General features: G+C 37.4%; 1 protein-coding gene across 1 annotated transcript in view; it reads right to left on the bottom strand.

Annotated features, from left to right (window-relative positions):
• kcnc4 (potassium voltage-gated channel, Shaw-related subfamily, member 4) overlaps positions 1–10,573 on the bottom strand; it is a 30,456-nt gene extending 19,883 nt beyond the window's left edge. The window contains exons 1-3 of the mRNA XM_083553905.1: positions 10,286–10,573; positions 7,531–8,041; positions 6,418–7,216 (exon numbers count right to left, since the gene is read on the bottom strand). Of these exons, the coding sequence (XP_083410031.1) occupies positions 6,418–7,038 (621 nt within the window). The 5' untranslated portion in view covers positions 7,039–7,216; positions 7,531–8,041; positions 10,286–10,573. The remainder of the gene's footprint in view (positions 1–6,417; positions 7,217–7,530; positions 8,042–10,285) is intronic.
• Positions 10,574–14,313: the final 3,740 nt, after the last annotated feature.

Below are 14,313 nucleotides of genomic sequence, written 5' to 3'. Positions count from 1 at the left end.
ATATCACACTGAGCTGTACATGTGAAGATTCGGAACCCCACTATTACAGGTACTTTTAAGGCTTCAAGTTAAGCCCTAAAGGAAATTCATCATTGCAAATCAGATTGATCTGTATGTGGAAAGCCTTACCCTATAGTACCCTTTCCCTTTCCCTCTCTACTCAGATAGGCAACACTTCTTACCGATTAACCTCCTCAATTTTGCTCCTAACAGCATTAGCCACCCCGAGAAGCAGTTATTCAGGAAACATAAGCCCTCTGGCTGATAATTCTCTGAGCAATGATGGGAGACGGCCACAGACCACAGGAGGCAAACTAGCCTAGACCATGTTAGTGTCCAAGGTCCATTGGCTCGATGACATTAGAGACATTAGAATGCATTAAAGAATATTTTGTTAAATCATAAGAGCTTTTTATCCATAGCAGTGTACGTGGGTCTGCTCTGTCTCTACCTTCCTGATTTCCTTCATTGTTTTCAAGATGAGTAAACCCTGTTGTTAAGAGTTACGCTTGCTCACAGAATGCTTTAATATAATTATTTAATATAATAATATTAACTATTAATAATATTAATAATAATAATATTAATTATTATCTCATTTAATAATTATTTAATTAAGGAAATTTTAAAGAAAAACAAGTGTTTGCAAAACTATTGCCCATTTTCAGAGTTGACTTATGGATGTACTGTTAATACATAACAGCAAAACTGTTATGCAACTATTAACTTTTAACTTTAGCAATAATCTGCTAGGGTCTACTGAAAACAGAGACGTGTGACAGTTATTTACTATTTCTACCTCAAACCCAAGTCCATTGTTGATGTAAGCATAAAATGTCACAGAAATATATTTTGGACAATGTAAAGATGCTTGATATTATGGTATGGCATTGAAGAGCAATATTAAATATATATATATATATGACAATACAAATTAATATTTTAATCCCTGTACAGGCTGGAATTTTTATAAATGGGTGCATGCATAAGTCTACAGAAGTCTAATATTAGGACAATTCCTATTCCAGGTCTGAATTTTCTATGATTAATTCATCCTTAGAATTCAGTTAGGATCTTCACCTAGATTTATTATGAGCTGTAAAAAATAAATAATTAAACAATAACTGTCCATGTAACCAGTTTATTCACGTCTGCATTTCAATGCCTGCGAAATGTTCGCACTTTCTGCTGTTGTGAATTCATCATGCACATATAGGATGAAAGACAGAAACAGAAAGAGAGAGGGAAGATGAGCAATTGTGCTGTAATGCAAATAAGTGTCATATGTAAACTAGATTTTTAAATAGGTTTTTGTATATGTCTTTAGAATCAATGATTGTGAATTATCTAGCTATAAATCTCAAATAAAGGAATGAATTATTTCCTAGTCGAAATACATAATTCTTTAAACATTATAAGTGTTATTGGTATAAATCATGTAAAGTGATGTGCATTTAAATTAACATAGACACAAAAACAGATTCAAACCAGGTGCAAGATATGGCATTGGATCCAAACTGAATCTTTCATGGGTAATGATAAGTTATGTGTGATAATCTACAGGTGGGATTTTGCGTATTGTGCACTCTGACAGATGTAAAAGGGTAAAGTAAATAAATGGCAGGCATGTCAGAACTGACCCAACTGCTACAGCTACAGATACAATCAACAAAACACTCAAGAAAAATGAATACATTATGCCTTGAGAAATAATTTCTCCTTCTTCTACTTCTACTTTCGGCTCCTCCTGTTAGGGGCCACCAGAGCGAATCATCTCTCTCCATACCACCCTGTCCTCTACATCTGCCACTTTCAAACCAAGCCTTAAAAAATACTTTACTGACCAAAATTGCTCTATGCTATAGAAGGCATCGTTATCTGTTTCTCTCAAGCTACTTCCTACAGTTGTGAGAACACTAACCTCACATTCTCATGGTCGGCACTCTGAGCACACTCTATACATGAGGAGAGTAAATTGCCCAAGGATATGTACATTGTGGTCATATGGATCGTATTTCAGATCCTGTCTTTTACTGTCTAGTGCATTATTCCGATGTTCAGACCATTTTATACATTTAACTACTCGAAGATGCAGCAAAGGAATTTGGCATTTGTGAACAATATAGCCCTTTATAATAATATTATAGAAATAAAAAATTCAGGCACCCTTAATAAATGGAGTATGAAATGTTTATTTTCATTTCTATCTACAAACCAAACCAAAGGGGACGTTTTGGTTCCTGCTTTAGATAGACTACATATTAAGGAAGTAAACAAAGCTTTTGGATAATGCCTCAAACAAAACATGTTTCATCGAAGTAGTACATTGTGGTGTATATTGTTATGTATGATACTGTAAATCAGATGGTGGTATTTGCATAATGCTGTATGTAATTGCATCCAGGCAGTAAGAGTAGGGACAACCAACTTTTCCAACCATATGTGGTTCTCTCCCAAACGACCGTAATTTGAAGTTGGTCCCTCCTTTGCAGCTATAACAGCTCCCACTATTTTGGGAAAGATTTCGACAACATTTTGTAGTTTTATTGTTGGAGTTTTGTGTGGGCCATCATGTTCTTCCACAACAAAGTCACCCAACCATGTCTTTATGGACCTTGCTTTGTGCACTAGAGCAAAGTCATGTAGAAATAGAAAATTGCCGTTCCCAAACTATGGAGCCATATAATCGTCCAAAATGCCTTGGTATGCTGAAACATTAAAATGTACATTTACTGGAAATAAGAGGCCTAGCCCAAACCCTGAAACACAACCCTAAAACCAATATCCTTCTTCCACCAAACTTTACAGTTTATAGGCACAATGCACTCAGGCATGTAACTGGCATCTGGTAGCCCAAACACACCCATTAGAGTGCCAAAAAGAGCAGCATGATTTTCCACTCCACAGAAAATGTTTCCAGTGCTCCAGAGTGCAGTGGCAATGTGCTTTACACCACTCCAGCCAACCATTGGCATTTACCTTGGTGATATGAAACTTGCATGAAGCCTAGCTATGGAAACCCTACTCCATGAAGACAGACTTTTTTGTGCTGATGTTAATGCAAGTGGAAGTTTGGAACACCAACAATGGAATCACCAGAGCGGTTATTTTTTCACCCCATGCACAACCACGACTGTTATGTGGTAATTATTACATTTTTCATTAATACCGCTTACAGTTGATCATGAAATCTCTCGCAAGTATGACATTTCACAAACTGATTAATTGCAAAGGTGGCGTCCTATCAGTACCACACTGGAATCCACTGAGCTTTTCAAAACAACCCATTTTTTCCACAAATGTTTATAAATGCAGATTCATACAGCTGTGGCGATAAATCTAATTAAAACTCCTGAATTTGGGGTGTGTCCCAATAATTTTGTCCAAATTGTGTATTTAATGAAAAATAATGTTATTATGACAATACTATAAGGCAGGCATCCTCTGTTCACTCAGTTTATCTTAACCTGACTTATAAGTAGCTAATCCTAACCCTAGTATAAAATCTTTACAGAAAAGGAATTGCCATCCATATGTCTGTATGTCTGTATGTATGTATGCAATACAATACTTGCATTTTCTCCCTTACAAACTGGGCAATCTCTTTACTATAATATCACTTTACTGTTGTGTAATAATGTGTTGTTAACTTTATGTTTGCACTGTAAACTTTCATGACTTAGCTCTTATTAGTGTTGTGTATTTCATGGCTAGGTAGTGTCCAGCACTGTAGTGTAGTGTTTGTATGTGTAAGAGTGAAAGTATACACTGTTCAATGGCTACAGTCTACAAAATGAGTGAACGTCTTCATGATCTATTTCTGCTAGTCGAGCAAACATAAACAGATGCGTTATCCATTTTGTGTCCGGAATGACGATTTAAAACCATTCCTGTTCATAAAACTGTTATATAAAAAAACAATATTGCACCTGGAATTGTGCGGTTATACTAAATATCAGCACCAAATCACAGACATGTCTATATTTAACATAGCCACACAATTGTGAATGCATCAAATCAACTGTCAAATGTCCACGTTCAAATGTCCACGTTCCACTCAATCTGTATTTATTTATAAATATTCCAAGCTTTAAAAAGAATTATGATTCAGCACATCTCAGCAATGATTTTGCCACATAGTTCCTAACAATGTCACTATTGCACATTACAGACTCCTACTGATTGTGTTCTTACTCGCTTTTAGCATACTTCTTTTCAGGGCAGAGCTCCATACTCCAAATGCTAGTGCAGTGGCTTTTCCAAGTGCATTTACAGTAAATTCACACAGGTCTGGTTGAGCACAAACAAAAAAAATCAGTTTGTGAATGTCATTTATCAGTAAAAGTATTTTAGTCAGCATTAATAATGCAGATCCATTTTCCAGCTAAATATCTTAATCGTAAAAAAAATAATAATCGTGTACGTTTATTTAGTTTCTATGTAGTGTGTAGACAGTACAATCATGCTGTCTTCTCTGTGGGATTATTGTCTGTGTGTGATGGAACTTAGATTGTGGATGGAAATAACCATACCTTACTTGGGTCATTTTAGGCAGCTTTGGTATTTTTCATTAGTCATGAATACACAACGGGTATATCATATAAGTCCCCGTAATACAATATTTTCCATGTTTTATTCCTCTTATACCAAAGCAATGAGTAGAAATCGTTTATTTTAACCTGTTACTTTGGAAAGTGCAACCTTCTTTTCATTAAAACTGTCTAATGGTGGAAAACTTCCTGGCACAAAGGCTAAACACAGATACTCTTTTACACACGTCATTTAGGGAAACATTACAATTTCAGTGATTGTGTACATTTTTTTTTAAACAGTTTATTATTAGCCTTAGATTTTGTGAAGTATTTGGCATAAAATGTGTGTTAATGAGTTGTTACTCAACAAAACTGTCACTGTTAATACTATTATTAGAACAAGTGAATTACTGTGCTGCTATGGAAAATCTATCAACTTTTAATCAACAAATTAATTTAAAAAATCAACAAATATTTTCTGATTGTAGTATTTTGTGTTGTAGCTTATTTATAAGGAACTTTTACGCTTACCTTTTGGAGCATATTAGACAATTACTTCTATCAAGTATAAATCATCGTGTGGCAGTTTAATTAGTCTGAAGTTGCTAACAACACAAATGTTTAGAAGGATATTTTGTACAGCACTTGCACACCAAAACAGTTTCTTAGTTTCTGCATTCTGCTTTTTGTCTACTAACACATACCCAGATGCATTTGTGTACTTCGATTTATAGACACAAAACTAAAAAGGATTCTGCAGCTATACAGTCAACCTTACATATAATAAATGCCACTTCACCAAAACATTAACAGATACTAGTTCATCTCGTGTTTTATGTTATTTAAAAAGGTTTTCCATGTACATAATACAAAATGGTCTGTACCTATTCTTCTATGCTTTCTTGAAGATCTGGTCTACAAATCCCATGGTTGATTTTTTAGTTTTGGTCTGTTGGTGAAATTTGAGGGTTCATCATACATCAATAATTATTTATCATTATGATCAACTTTAGTGATTATTATTATTATTATTAATATTATTATTATTATTATTATTTATTCTTAATTAACCACCTTCAGTTAAAATAGGTAAACTTTGTATTGTCATTAACCATGTTATCCAAGGACTTGTTGATGTAGAATGAAAAATATTTAGAAAGAGGGTCTGAGATAAAGTCGAATGTATTTCTATTAGTTAAATATATTTTTATTATTTTTATATTATTTATCACATTATAAAAATGTGAGACCAGGCAGTTGATCAAAGAAAACAGCACGTGTGTGTGTGTGTGTGTGTGTGTGTGTGTGTGTGTGTGTGTGTGTGTGTGTGTGTGTGTGTGTGTGTGTGTGTAAGCTTTGTTAGATTGACAGATTTAAACTTTGTAAATATTACAGTACAAGACGTCTGGTAGTATATGGCACGCTACAGAACGTGTGCGAGACTGAACTGGATTCATTTGCAACCCACCTGGCAACCCTGCACCTAACAACACCTAAATATAAATCTCACACACAATGTCATAATAATAAGAATATATATAGTCAAATCCTATGAATACTAAAAAGATGTGAGGAGTTCTGACAGAGCTGCTATAAGTTTAATAGTGAATCGGATGCTGTTGCTACGCAGCACCTGTTGCTATGGCTGTTCACGCGCCTAATTTATGGTACTTTGAAAGTCCAGCTTCTGATGCATTTTTTTTTTTTTTAATCGTGTCTCTGAATATTCGAAGCAACTAACAGCCTAATTAGAGTCTCATTAACTGTTTCATTAAGAACTGACGTCTCTTTTATTAGACGGCAAAATTATGTATTTCCATGGGAGCCTTGTGGCCTGGAGGACTGAACTCCGCCATGTAGGGTTATGAAAGGAGGAAGATCTTACCCTGGCAGCGCGCGACGAGTATGGGTCTTCAAAAAGAGCCCAGATTTTGGGCTGCCAAACTTCGAAGCATCCTCTGGAGTGCTCGGGACAGTCCTCGAATCCGAAGCGTCGCGGCACGTCCCGATCGTCGTCGACGTCTTCAGGATCGGGTGGCTCGAAGATGTCCAGCGCCTCCTCAGCGTCGCGGTGCTGCCGGTAATTCATCCAGCAGCACGGCTCCACATCTGTCTCGTCAATGCGCCAGAAGGCGAGTTCCTCCTCGAACAGCGGGCCGCACACATCCGCCGGGCAGTGGAGTTTCCCGGTTCGGTAGTAGTTGAGCACGTAGGCGAAGATGCCCGGGTGCCTGTCGAAAAATAACTCGTTGGTGCTGCTCGACGCGTGTCCCGCGTCCGATGTGGATTCCAGCTGCGCTTCTGTCTCGGCTAGCCACGCGAGGCGCGTGCCCGGGATACTCCTAAGCGTGCTCTTGTAGGTCTCGTGGCGCGTGCCGCCCACGTTCAGGATGATCTTGTCCGAGTCTTCGGCCCTGGCCATCTCTTCCCTCAGACATGATTTGGACGGAGGTTTGTTGCCCGACTTGCGCCCGCGGTAAGACGAAACACACACCGAGCTTATCATAGATTTGGATGGAGAGGCGAGCGCGCGCCGGTCACTCCCGTAATCAGATTTCAGAACATCACGCGACAAAAGTGGAAGCTGTAGACGGACGACTCGCCGTTATCGACACCGGGGTCGTAAGTGGGGCATAACGATCGCTTAGGCCTCGAAGAACCACCTGTTATCCAAGAAACACCGCCTGCAACAGAGCCAGAAGCGCTGGATCAGGATGGAAACTTCGGGTTGTCTACAGACGGCGTCTTAATGACCTAATAATCTAATACTCGTCACATAATGGCATTAAAACGATTGAAAAGATAAGCATATGTCGCATCCAAACCAATGCATTACATTGTGCAATTTGTAATGCACTTAAGTAAAAGCAGAGACGTCGGTGCGCGTGCAACTTTGACATAAATCGTGTTTAATAATAAAAAAAAATTAAAACATAGAGTTGACCGTATTAAAGTATATGTGCAACCAGAATTAAAAATAATAATAATGTGCGCTTACCTGCTTTTGCATGACCTAAAGGGTGTGTCTAAGTGTCCAAATAATGCACTAATATAGCCGTCAATCTGCGTGATGCAAGTCCTCCATGCTTTGGTGTTTAGTCTGAGTCGGTGTCAGTTTGTTGGGTTTGAGATGTGTTGCAACTCCTCAAGTATCCTCCCTCAGCACAGTCCCAGCCCACAGGGACGGATTGAGCATCTGCAACAGCAGTTTAACTCTTTCCCTCCTGTGTGATAAGGGAATAAAACAATATATTATATGAACCCATTGAACTGTGTGAATAAGTCTGTGGATCATCTCCGACCCATCTTTTCATTAATCCACGATTAACATCTTGTCAAAGGCATTAAAAAATTAAGTTGCAATAAGTTCACAGAATTGTACAGATTTGGTGTTTTTAATTTCCCCTTTTTCTGCTTTTCCATCTCCCAGACTTAATTAGATTGTTCTTGTTCATCTGCCCATTAAGCGAGCACTCCCTGTCTTGGGCCATGGCGCCATGGAAATGATCCTGCAAATGAAAACAAATGTAATTAATCCAAGAAATAAAGAAATATCAAGAAAAATGGTAGCAGACGACTGAACAGAGATAAAGAGTTTGGGGAAACGGTAAGGATGATGGACAAATCGGTTTAAGAAGGGGGGATTAGCTGTTTTATGATGATTAAAGATAATTAAATCTGCTCAATGCAGTTTAATGCGAATGAGAGGGGCTTTTTTTTTTTGCAACCTTGTAGTGTGTTTATGTGACGAAAACTAAAAGTTAAAGAAAAAATAAGTACTTGTGTGGTTTTTTTTGGTGAGGATCAAATATTCTTACAAATTATAGGATATCTGACAGTTGTGACTGTGGAAATCTGCTTGTTTACTGAGAGAGAGAGAGAGAGAGAGAGAGAGAGAGAGAGAGAGAGAGAGAGAGAGATGTTTGACCTTCATATGCACCTTGCATTTTTTTTTTTTTATTATTTTAATTATTTATATTAATGCTTGGTCAATATTAGATGTCAACAATCATTCCAATAGAGTATTCTGAACATTACATCGATAGATCGATAGATCGATAGATAGATCGATAGATAGATAGATAGATAGATAGATAGATAGATAGATAGATAGATAGATAGATAGATAGATAGATAGATAGATAGATAGATAGATTTTTTCCCTAGATAGAAAATGCAACAAGTAGCCTACTTCTATAACCACAGACTATATGCTTCAACAATGTATCCTAGATGGATATTTCTACTGAAATCTAAGAAAATTATTATCTTAACATCTTTTATTTCCAAATTCGTCTTTGGTTGAATGTCTACGTTGGCTTACAGTGCCATCTAGTGTAATATATATATATATAGTGGTTGAGGGAATCATTTTGCACCTGTCAGGTATGGAACATTTATTGTCATTTTGAACGTAACGTAACCATGTTTTTTTTTTTTTTTAATTGTGCAAATTATTTATAGTCATTCATATTCCTTAACCACTTTGGGTTCTTTTGCAACTTTAGATCAGTGGCAAAAAGAAAAATCTATTTTATTATCTCATCCTCGACTCAGAATTTGCCACCTCTACAGCAGCCACCATTTTATTTCCTCACTATTCTTAAATCGTTATATTTATTTATATGTTTTTAATCTTGGGATTTCTTGAGTCATGCTCCCTATTTTTTCGCTCATCCTTACCATCTACTACCTCTGAAAGTTCACTTCATTTAAAGCAGTGATATGATGGTAAAACACAACATATTCCCTTCAACTACTCAACCCCCCCTGCCACACCTGCTCCATCTTTGCCTCCTTCTATAATGAAAAGATTAAGGAAATCTGCCAGACCTTTACTTCCTCCCCAAAAATTAATACACAACACAGCCAGGAATCCTCTACTCCTTTGTTGTCAAGCTTCTCAACCTTAACAGAAGATGAGATACTGCAAGTCATCCAATCTTGCAATCCCACCACCTACCCTCTGGATGTAATTCCTTCAACTATGCTTCAGACCATCTCACAAGATCTCCTGCTCTTCATCTCTACAATCAATAACACCTGGCTATGTGCCAACTACTTTCAAGCAAGCAAGGGTTATGCTCATCATAAAGAAACCTGCTTTGGATCAAGCTGTCATCTGTACTTATCTTCCTGGACATTTCAGCAGCATTCGACACAGTCAACCACAAGACTTTCTTGTCTACCCTCAGAAGCCTCAGTATCCACGGAACAGCATGGGAATGGTTTGCTTCCTGCCTGGTTCACATCTGCCCTGTGCAGACTCACCACTGGTGTCCCACAAGGCTCAGTACTTGGTCCCTTCCTTTTCTCCCCCTGTACCCACTCCATTAGTGAAGTCATATCCTCACATTGATTTTCTTACCACCGCTATGCAGATGACACTCAACTAATCTTTTCTTTTCCTTCCTCAGATACCACAGCTTCCCCTTGGATCTCGGCATGCTTGACAGATATATTTTTATGCATGATGGCTCATCAATTAAAACCCCAGCAAAACATACCTGCTGGTCATCCCAGGTGACTCATCTACAGGTCAAAATCTCAGAATAACCCTCTGCTCTCCCCTTTAGCCACTGCTCGGAAACTTGGCGTAACTATAGACAATCAACTGTCTTTCTCCTCACATGTTGCTAATGTGACTCTTCTTGTCGATTTCTTCTCTACCACATCCGAAGGATTCAACCATTTCTGTCCACATAGGCTGCCCAGGTGCTAGTTCAGTTTTTACTGAACCAGTGCCATCTTACCTCAGAGACCTCATCACATCTCGCACTGCACCAAGCTGTTTGAGATCCTCCAGCACTGCTTGACTGGTACCACCTTCTCTCAGAATGAGGGGTAAGATTTTCTCTGTTCTGCACCGAAGGTGGTGGAATGAACTTTCCCTAGATGTCCGTACAGCAGAGACACTGGCTATCTTCAAGCGATGGTTTAAGACCTACATCTTCCTGAAACACTTGAATTAGAGTCGTAGTCTGATTGATATTGTTTGTAATCTAGCAGATCAGTGTAGATTTATTCATTGCTAGAGACTCAAAGCACTTTTGTACGTTGCTCTGGACAAGGGTGACTGCTAAATGCCACAAATTTAAATGTGAATGTAAAAATCATGTAAATCTAACTGCTGGCTTGGGGGTGAAAAGTTTCTCTTTCTCCACAAATTGGTTGATCTTTTGGTTGTCAAAGTCTTCACTCAGATAAGGATAAGGAAATTATTCCTCCCTCATTAGCCTTTGATGAGCCCATACGCAACAGCAGCTGCTGTGGATACATTAATGTTTTTCAGCACATTCACAACAGCGATTGTTTGATTGCTGTGTTTTGTTATGCCATTTATTATCCTGTTAACAGGCTCTTGTTTAATATTTTGATGCGAGGAGGTGTAAGAAATGTAAATGTTTTATTGTACAACATACTATAACGTATAAAAAAAGAAGAATGATGTTTTTTTAAAAACATACAGACAGTAAACAAAAACTAAATAAAGACCAGAAAAGATTCAGGTTTGGTACATAACAAATATTTAATATGATAAACAAGGCAGGGAATGTAATTTAATAAAAGAGAAACATGTTAACGTGTAAATACGCAGGCCTACTCAATCACAGTGATATTTGTATAATGATAATGATAATTTAGCATTCATTTCATATTTGAATGTGTGTGAGTGTGTGTTTGCGTGTGTATGTCTGTGTGTGCTGCAAAATATCTGCTAGCAAGAGTTCATAAACCCTACTAATCAGTCAAAACCAACATTTAAACAATTCATTGCTTTGCTTATTTCTTTATCTGATGCTTATGACTGATAGTAACTAATAGTTACTATTATGTATAACTTATACTGAGCTTAAAAAAAAAGGAGCAAGTTTTGTCAAAGGCCACAAAATATTAATTTAAAATGTGGGAGAAACCTGTATAAATGTCATACAGGCTATGTATTGTTCTAATACACCCTGTGTGTATAACAAGTATACAGTATCTGAGCACTCCAGCCCTTAGGAGTAATATAAACACCATGGCATATATAAGCAAAGATGAAGTAGGCCTTAATTCATTCTGTAGGTCTTTCGTGTAATGTTTATATAAAAATATTATTCAGGAAAACAAACTGTAAATTGTTTGCATTTTAAAAAGATAAATTAGATGAAGTGCTAGAGAAGCAATTATTAAAATGTTTATATATATATATATATATATATATATATATATATATATATATATATATATATATATAATTTTTTTTTTATCCTACACCTAAATATGACGATGTTTCAAATATTTATGGAATATCAGCAGATTCTAAATTCAGTGTGTTGACTTCTTTTGTTTCGGTTTCCCGTTAGTATGAAGATTAAGACATACATAATACAAGCACTGAAAAACAAAAATGAAAAAAGGATTATCTATAGATAGATAGATAGATAGATAGATAGATAGATAGATAGATAGATAGATAGATAGATAGATAGATAGATAGATAGATAGATAGATAGATAGATAGATAGATAGATAGATTTTTTCCCTAGATAGAAAATGCAACAAGTAGCCTACTTCTATAACCACAGACTATATGCTTCAACAATGTATCCTAGATGGATATTTCTACTGAAATCTAAGAAAATTATTATCTTAACATCTTTTATTTCCAAATTCGTCTTTGGTTGAATGTCTACGTTGGCTTACAGTGCCATCTAGTGTAATATATATATATATAGTGGTTGAGGGAATCATTTTGCACCTGTCAGGTATGGAACATTTATTGTCATTTTGAACGTAACGTAACCATGTTTTTTTTTTTTTTTAATTGTGCAAATTATTTATAGTCATTCATATTCCTTAACCACTTTGGGTTCTTTTGCAACTTTAGATCAGTGGCAAAAAGAAAAATCTATTTTATTATCTCATCCTCGACTCAGAATTTGCCACCTCTACAGCAGCCACCATTTTATTTCCTCACTATTCTTAAATCGTTATATTTATTTATATGTTTTTAATCTTGGGATTTCTTGAGTCATGCTCCCTATTTTTTCGCTCATCCTTACCATCTACTACCTCTGAAAGTTCACTTCATTTAAAGCAGTGATATGATGGTAAAACACAACATATTCCCTTCAACTACTCAACCCCCCCTGCCACACCTGCTCCATCTTTGCCTCCTTCTATAATGAAAAGATTAAGGAAATCTGCCAGACCTTTACTTCCTCCCCAAAAATTAATACACAACACAGCCAGGAATCCTCTACTCCTTTGTTGTCAAGCTTCTCAACCTTAACAGAAGATGAGATACTGCAAGTCATCCAATCTTGCAATCCCACCACCTACCCTCTGGATCTAATTCCTTCAACTATGCTTCAGACCATCTCACAAGATCTCCTGCTCTTCATCTCTACAATCAATAACACCTGGCTATGTGCCAACTACTTTCAAGCAAGCAAGGGTTATGCTCATCATAAAGAAACCTGCTTTGGATCAAGCTGTCATCTGTACTTATCTTCCTGGACATTTCAGCAGCATTCGACACAGTCAACCACAAGACTTTCTTGTCTACCCTCAGAAGCCTCAGTATCCACGGAACAGCATGGGAATGGTTTGCTTCCTGCCTGGTTCACATCTGCCCTGTGCAGACTCACCACTGGTGTCCCACAAGGCTCAGTACTTGGTCCCTTCCTTTTCTCCCCCTGTACCCACTCCATTAGTGAAGTCATATCCTCACATTGATTTTCTTACCACCGCTATGCAGATGACACTCAACTAATCTTTTCTTTTCCTTCCTCAGATACCACAGCTTCCCCTTGGATCTCGGCATGCTTGACAGATATATTTTTATGCATGATGGCTCATCAATTAAAACCCCAGCAAAACATACCTGCTGGTCATCCCAGGTGACTCATCTACAGGTCAAAATCTCAGAATAACCCTCTGCTCTCCCCTTTAGCCACTGCTCGGAAACTTGGCGTAACTATAGACAATCAACTGTCTTTCTCCTCACATGTTGCTAATGTGACTCTTCTTGTCGATTTCTTCTCTACCACATCCGAAGGATTCAACCATTTCTGTCCACATAGGCTGCCCAGGTGCTAGTTCAGTTTTTACTGAACCAGTGCCATCTTACCTCAGAGACCTCATCACATCTCGCACTGCACCAAGCTGTTTGAGATCCTCCAGCACTGCTTGACTGGTACCACCTTCTCTCAGAATGAGGGGTAAGATTTTCTCTGTTCTGCACCGAAGGTGGTGGAATGAACTTTCCCTAGATGTCCGTACAGCAGAGACACTGGCTATCTTCAAGCGATGGTTTAAGACCTACATCTTCCTGAAACACTTGAATTAGAGTCGTAGTCTGATTGATATTGTTTGTAATCTAGCAGATCAGTGTAGATTTATTCATTGCTAGAGACTCAAAGCACTTTTGTACGTTGCTCTGGACAAGGGTGACTGCTAAATGCCACAAATTTAAATGTGAATGTAAAAATCATGTAAATCTAACTGCTGGCTTGGGGGTGAAAAGTTTCTCTTTCTCCACAAATTGGTTGATCTTTTGGTTGTCAAAGTCTTCACTCAGATAAGGATAAGGAAATTATTCCTCCCTCATTAGCCTTTGATGAGCCCATACGCAACAGCAGCTGCTGTGGATACATTAATGTTTTTCAGCACATTCACAACAGCGATTGTTTGATTGCTGTGTTTTGTTATGCCATTTATTATCCTGTTAACAGGCTCTTGTTTAATATTTTGATGCGAGGAGGTGTAAGAAATGTAAATGTTTTATTGTACA

Source organism: Silurus aristotelis (genome assembly GCF_946808225.1).
Source record: "Silurus aristotelis genome assembly, chromosome: 11".
Lineage (NCBI taxonomy): Eukaryota > Metazoa > Chordata > Actinopteri > Siluriformes > Siluridae > Silurus > Silurus aristotelis.
Note: the sequence above shows the minus strand (reverse complement) of the source record. Positions and strands in the feature narration are given on the sequence as shown.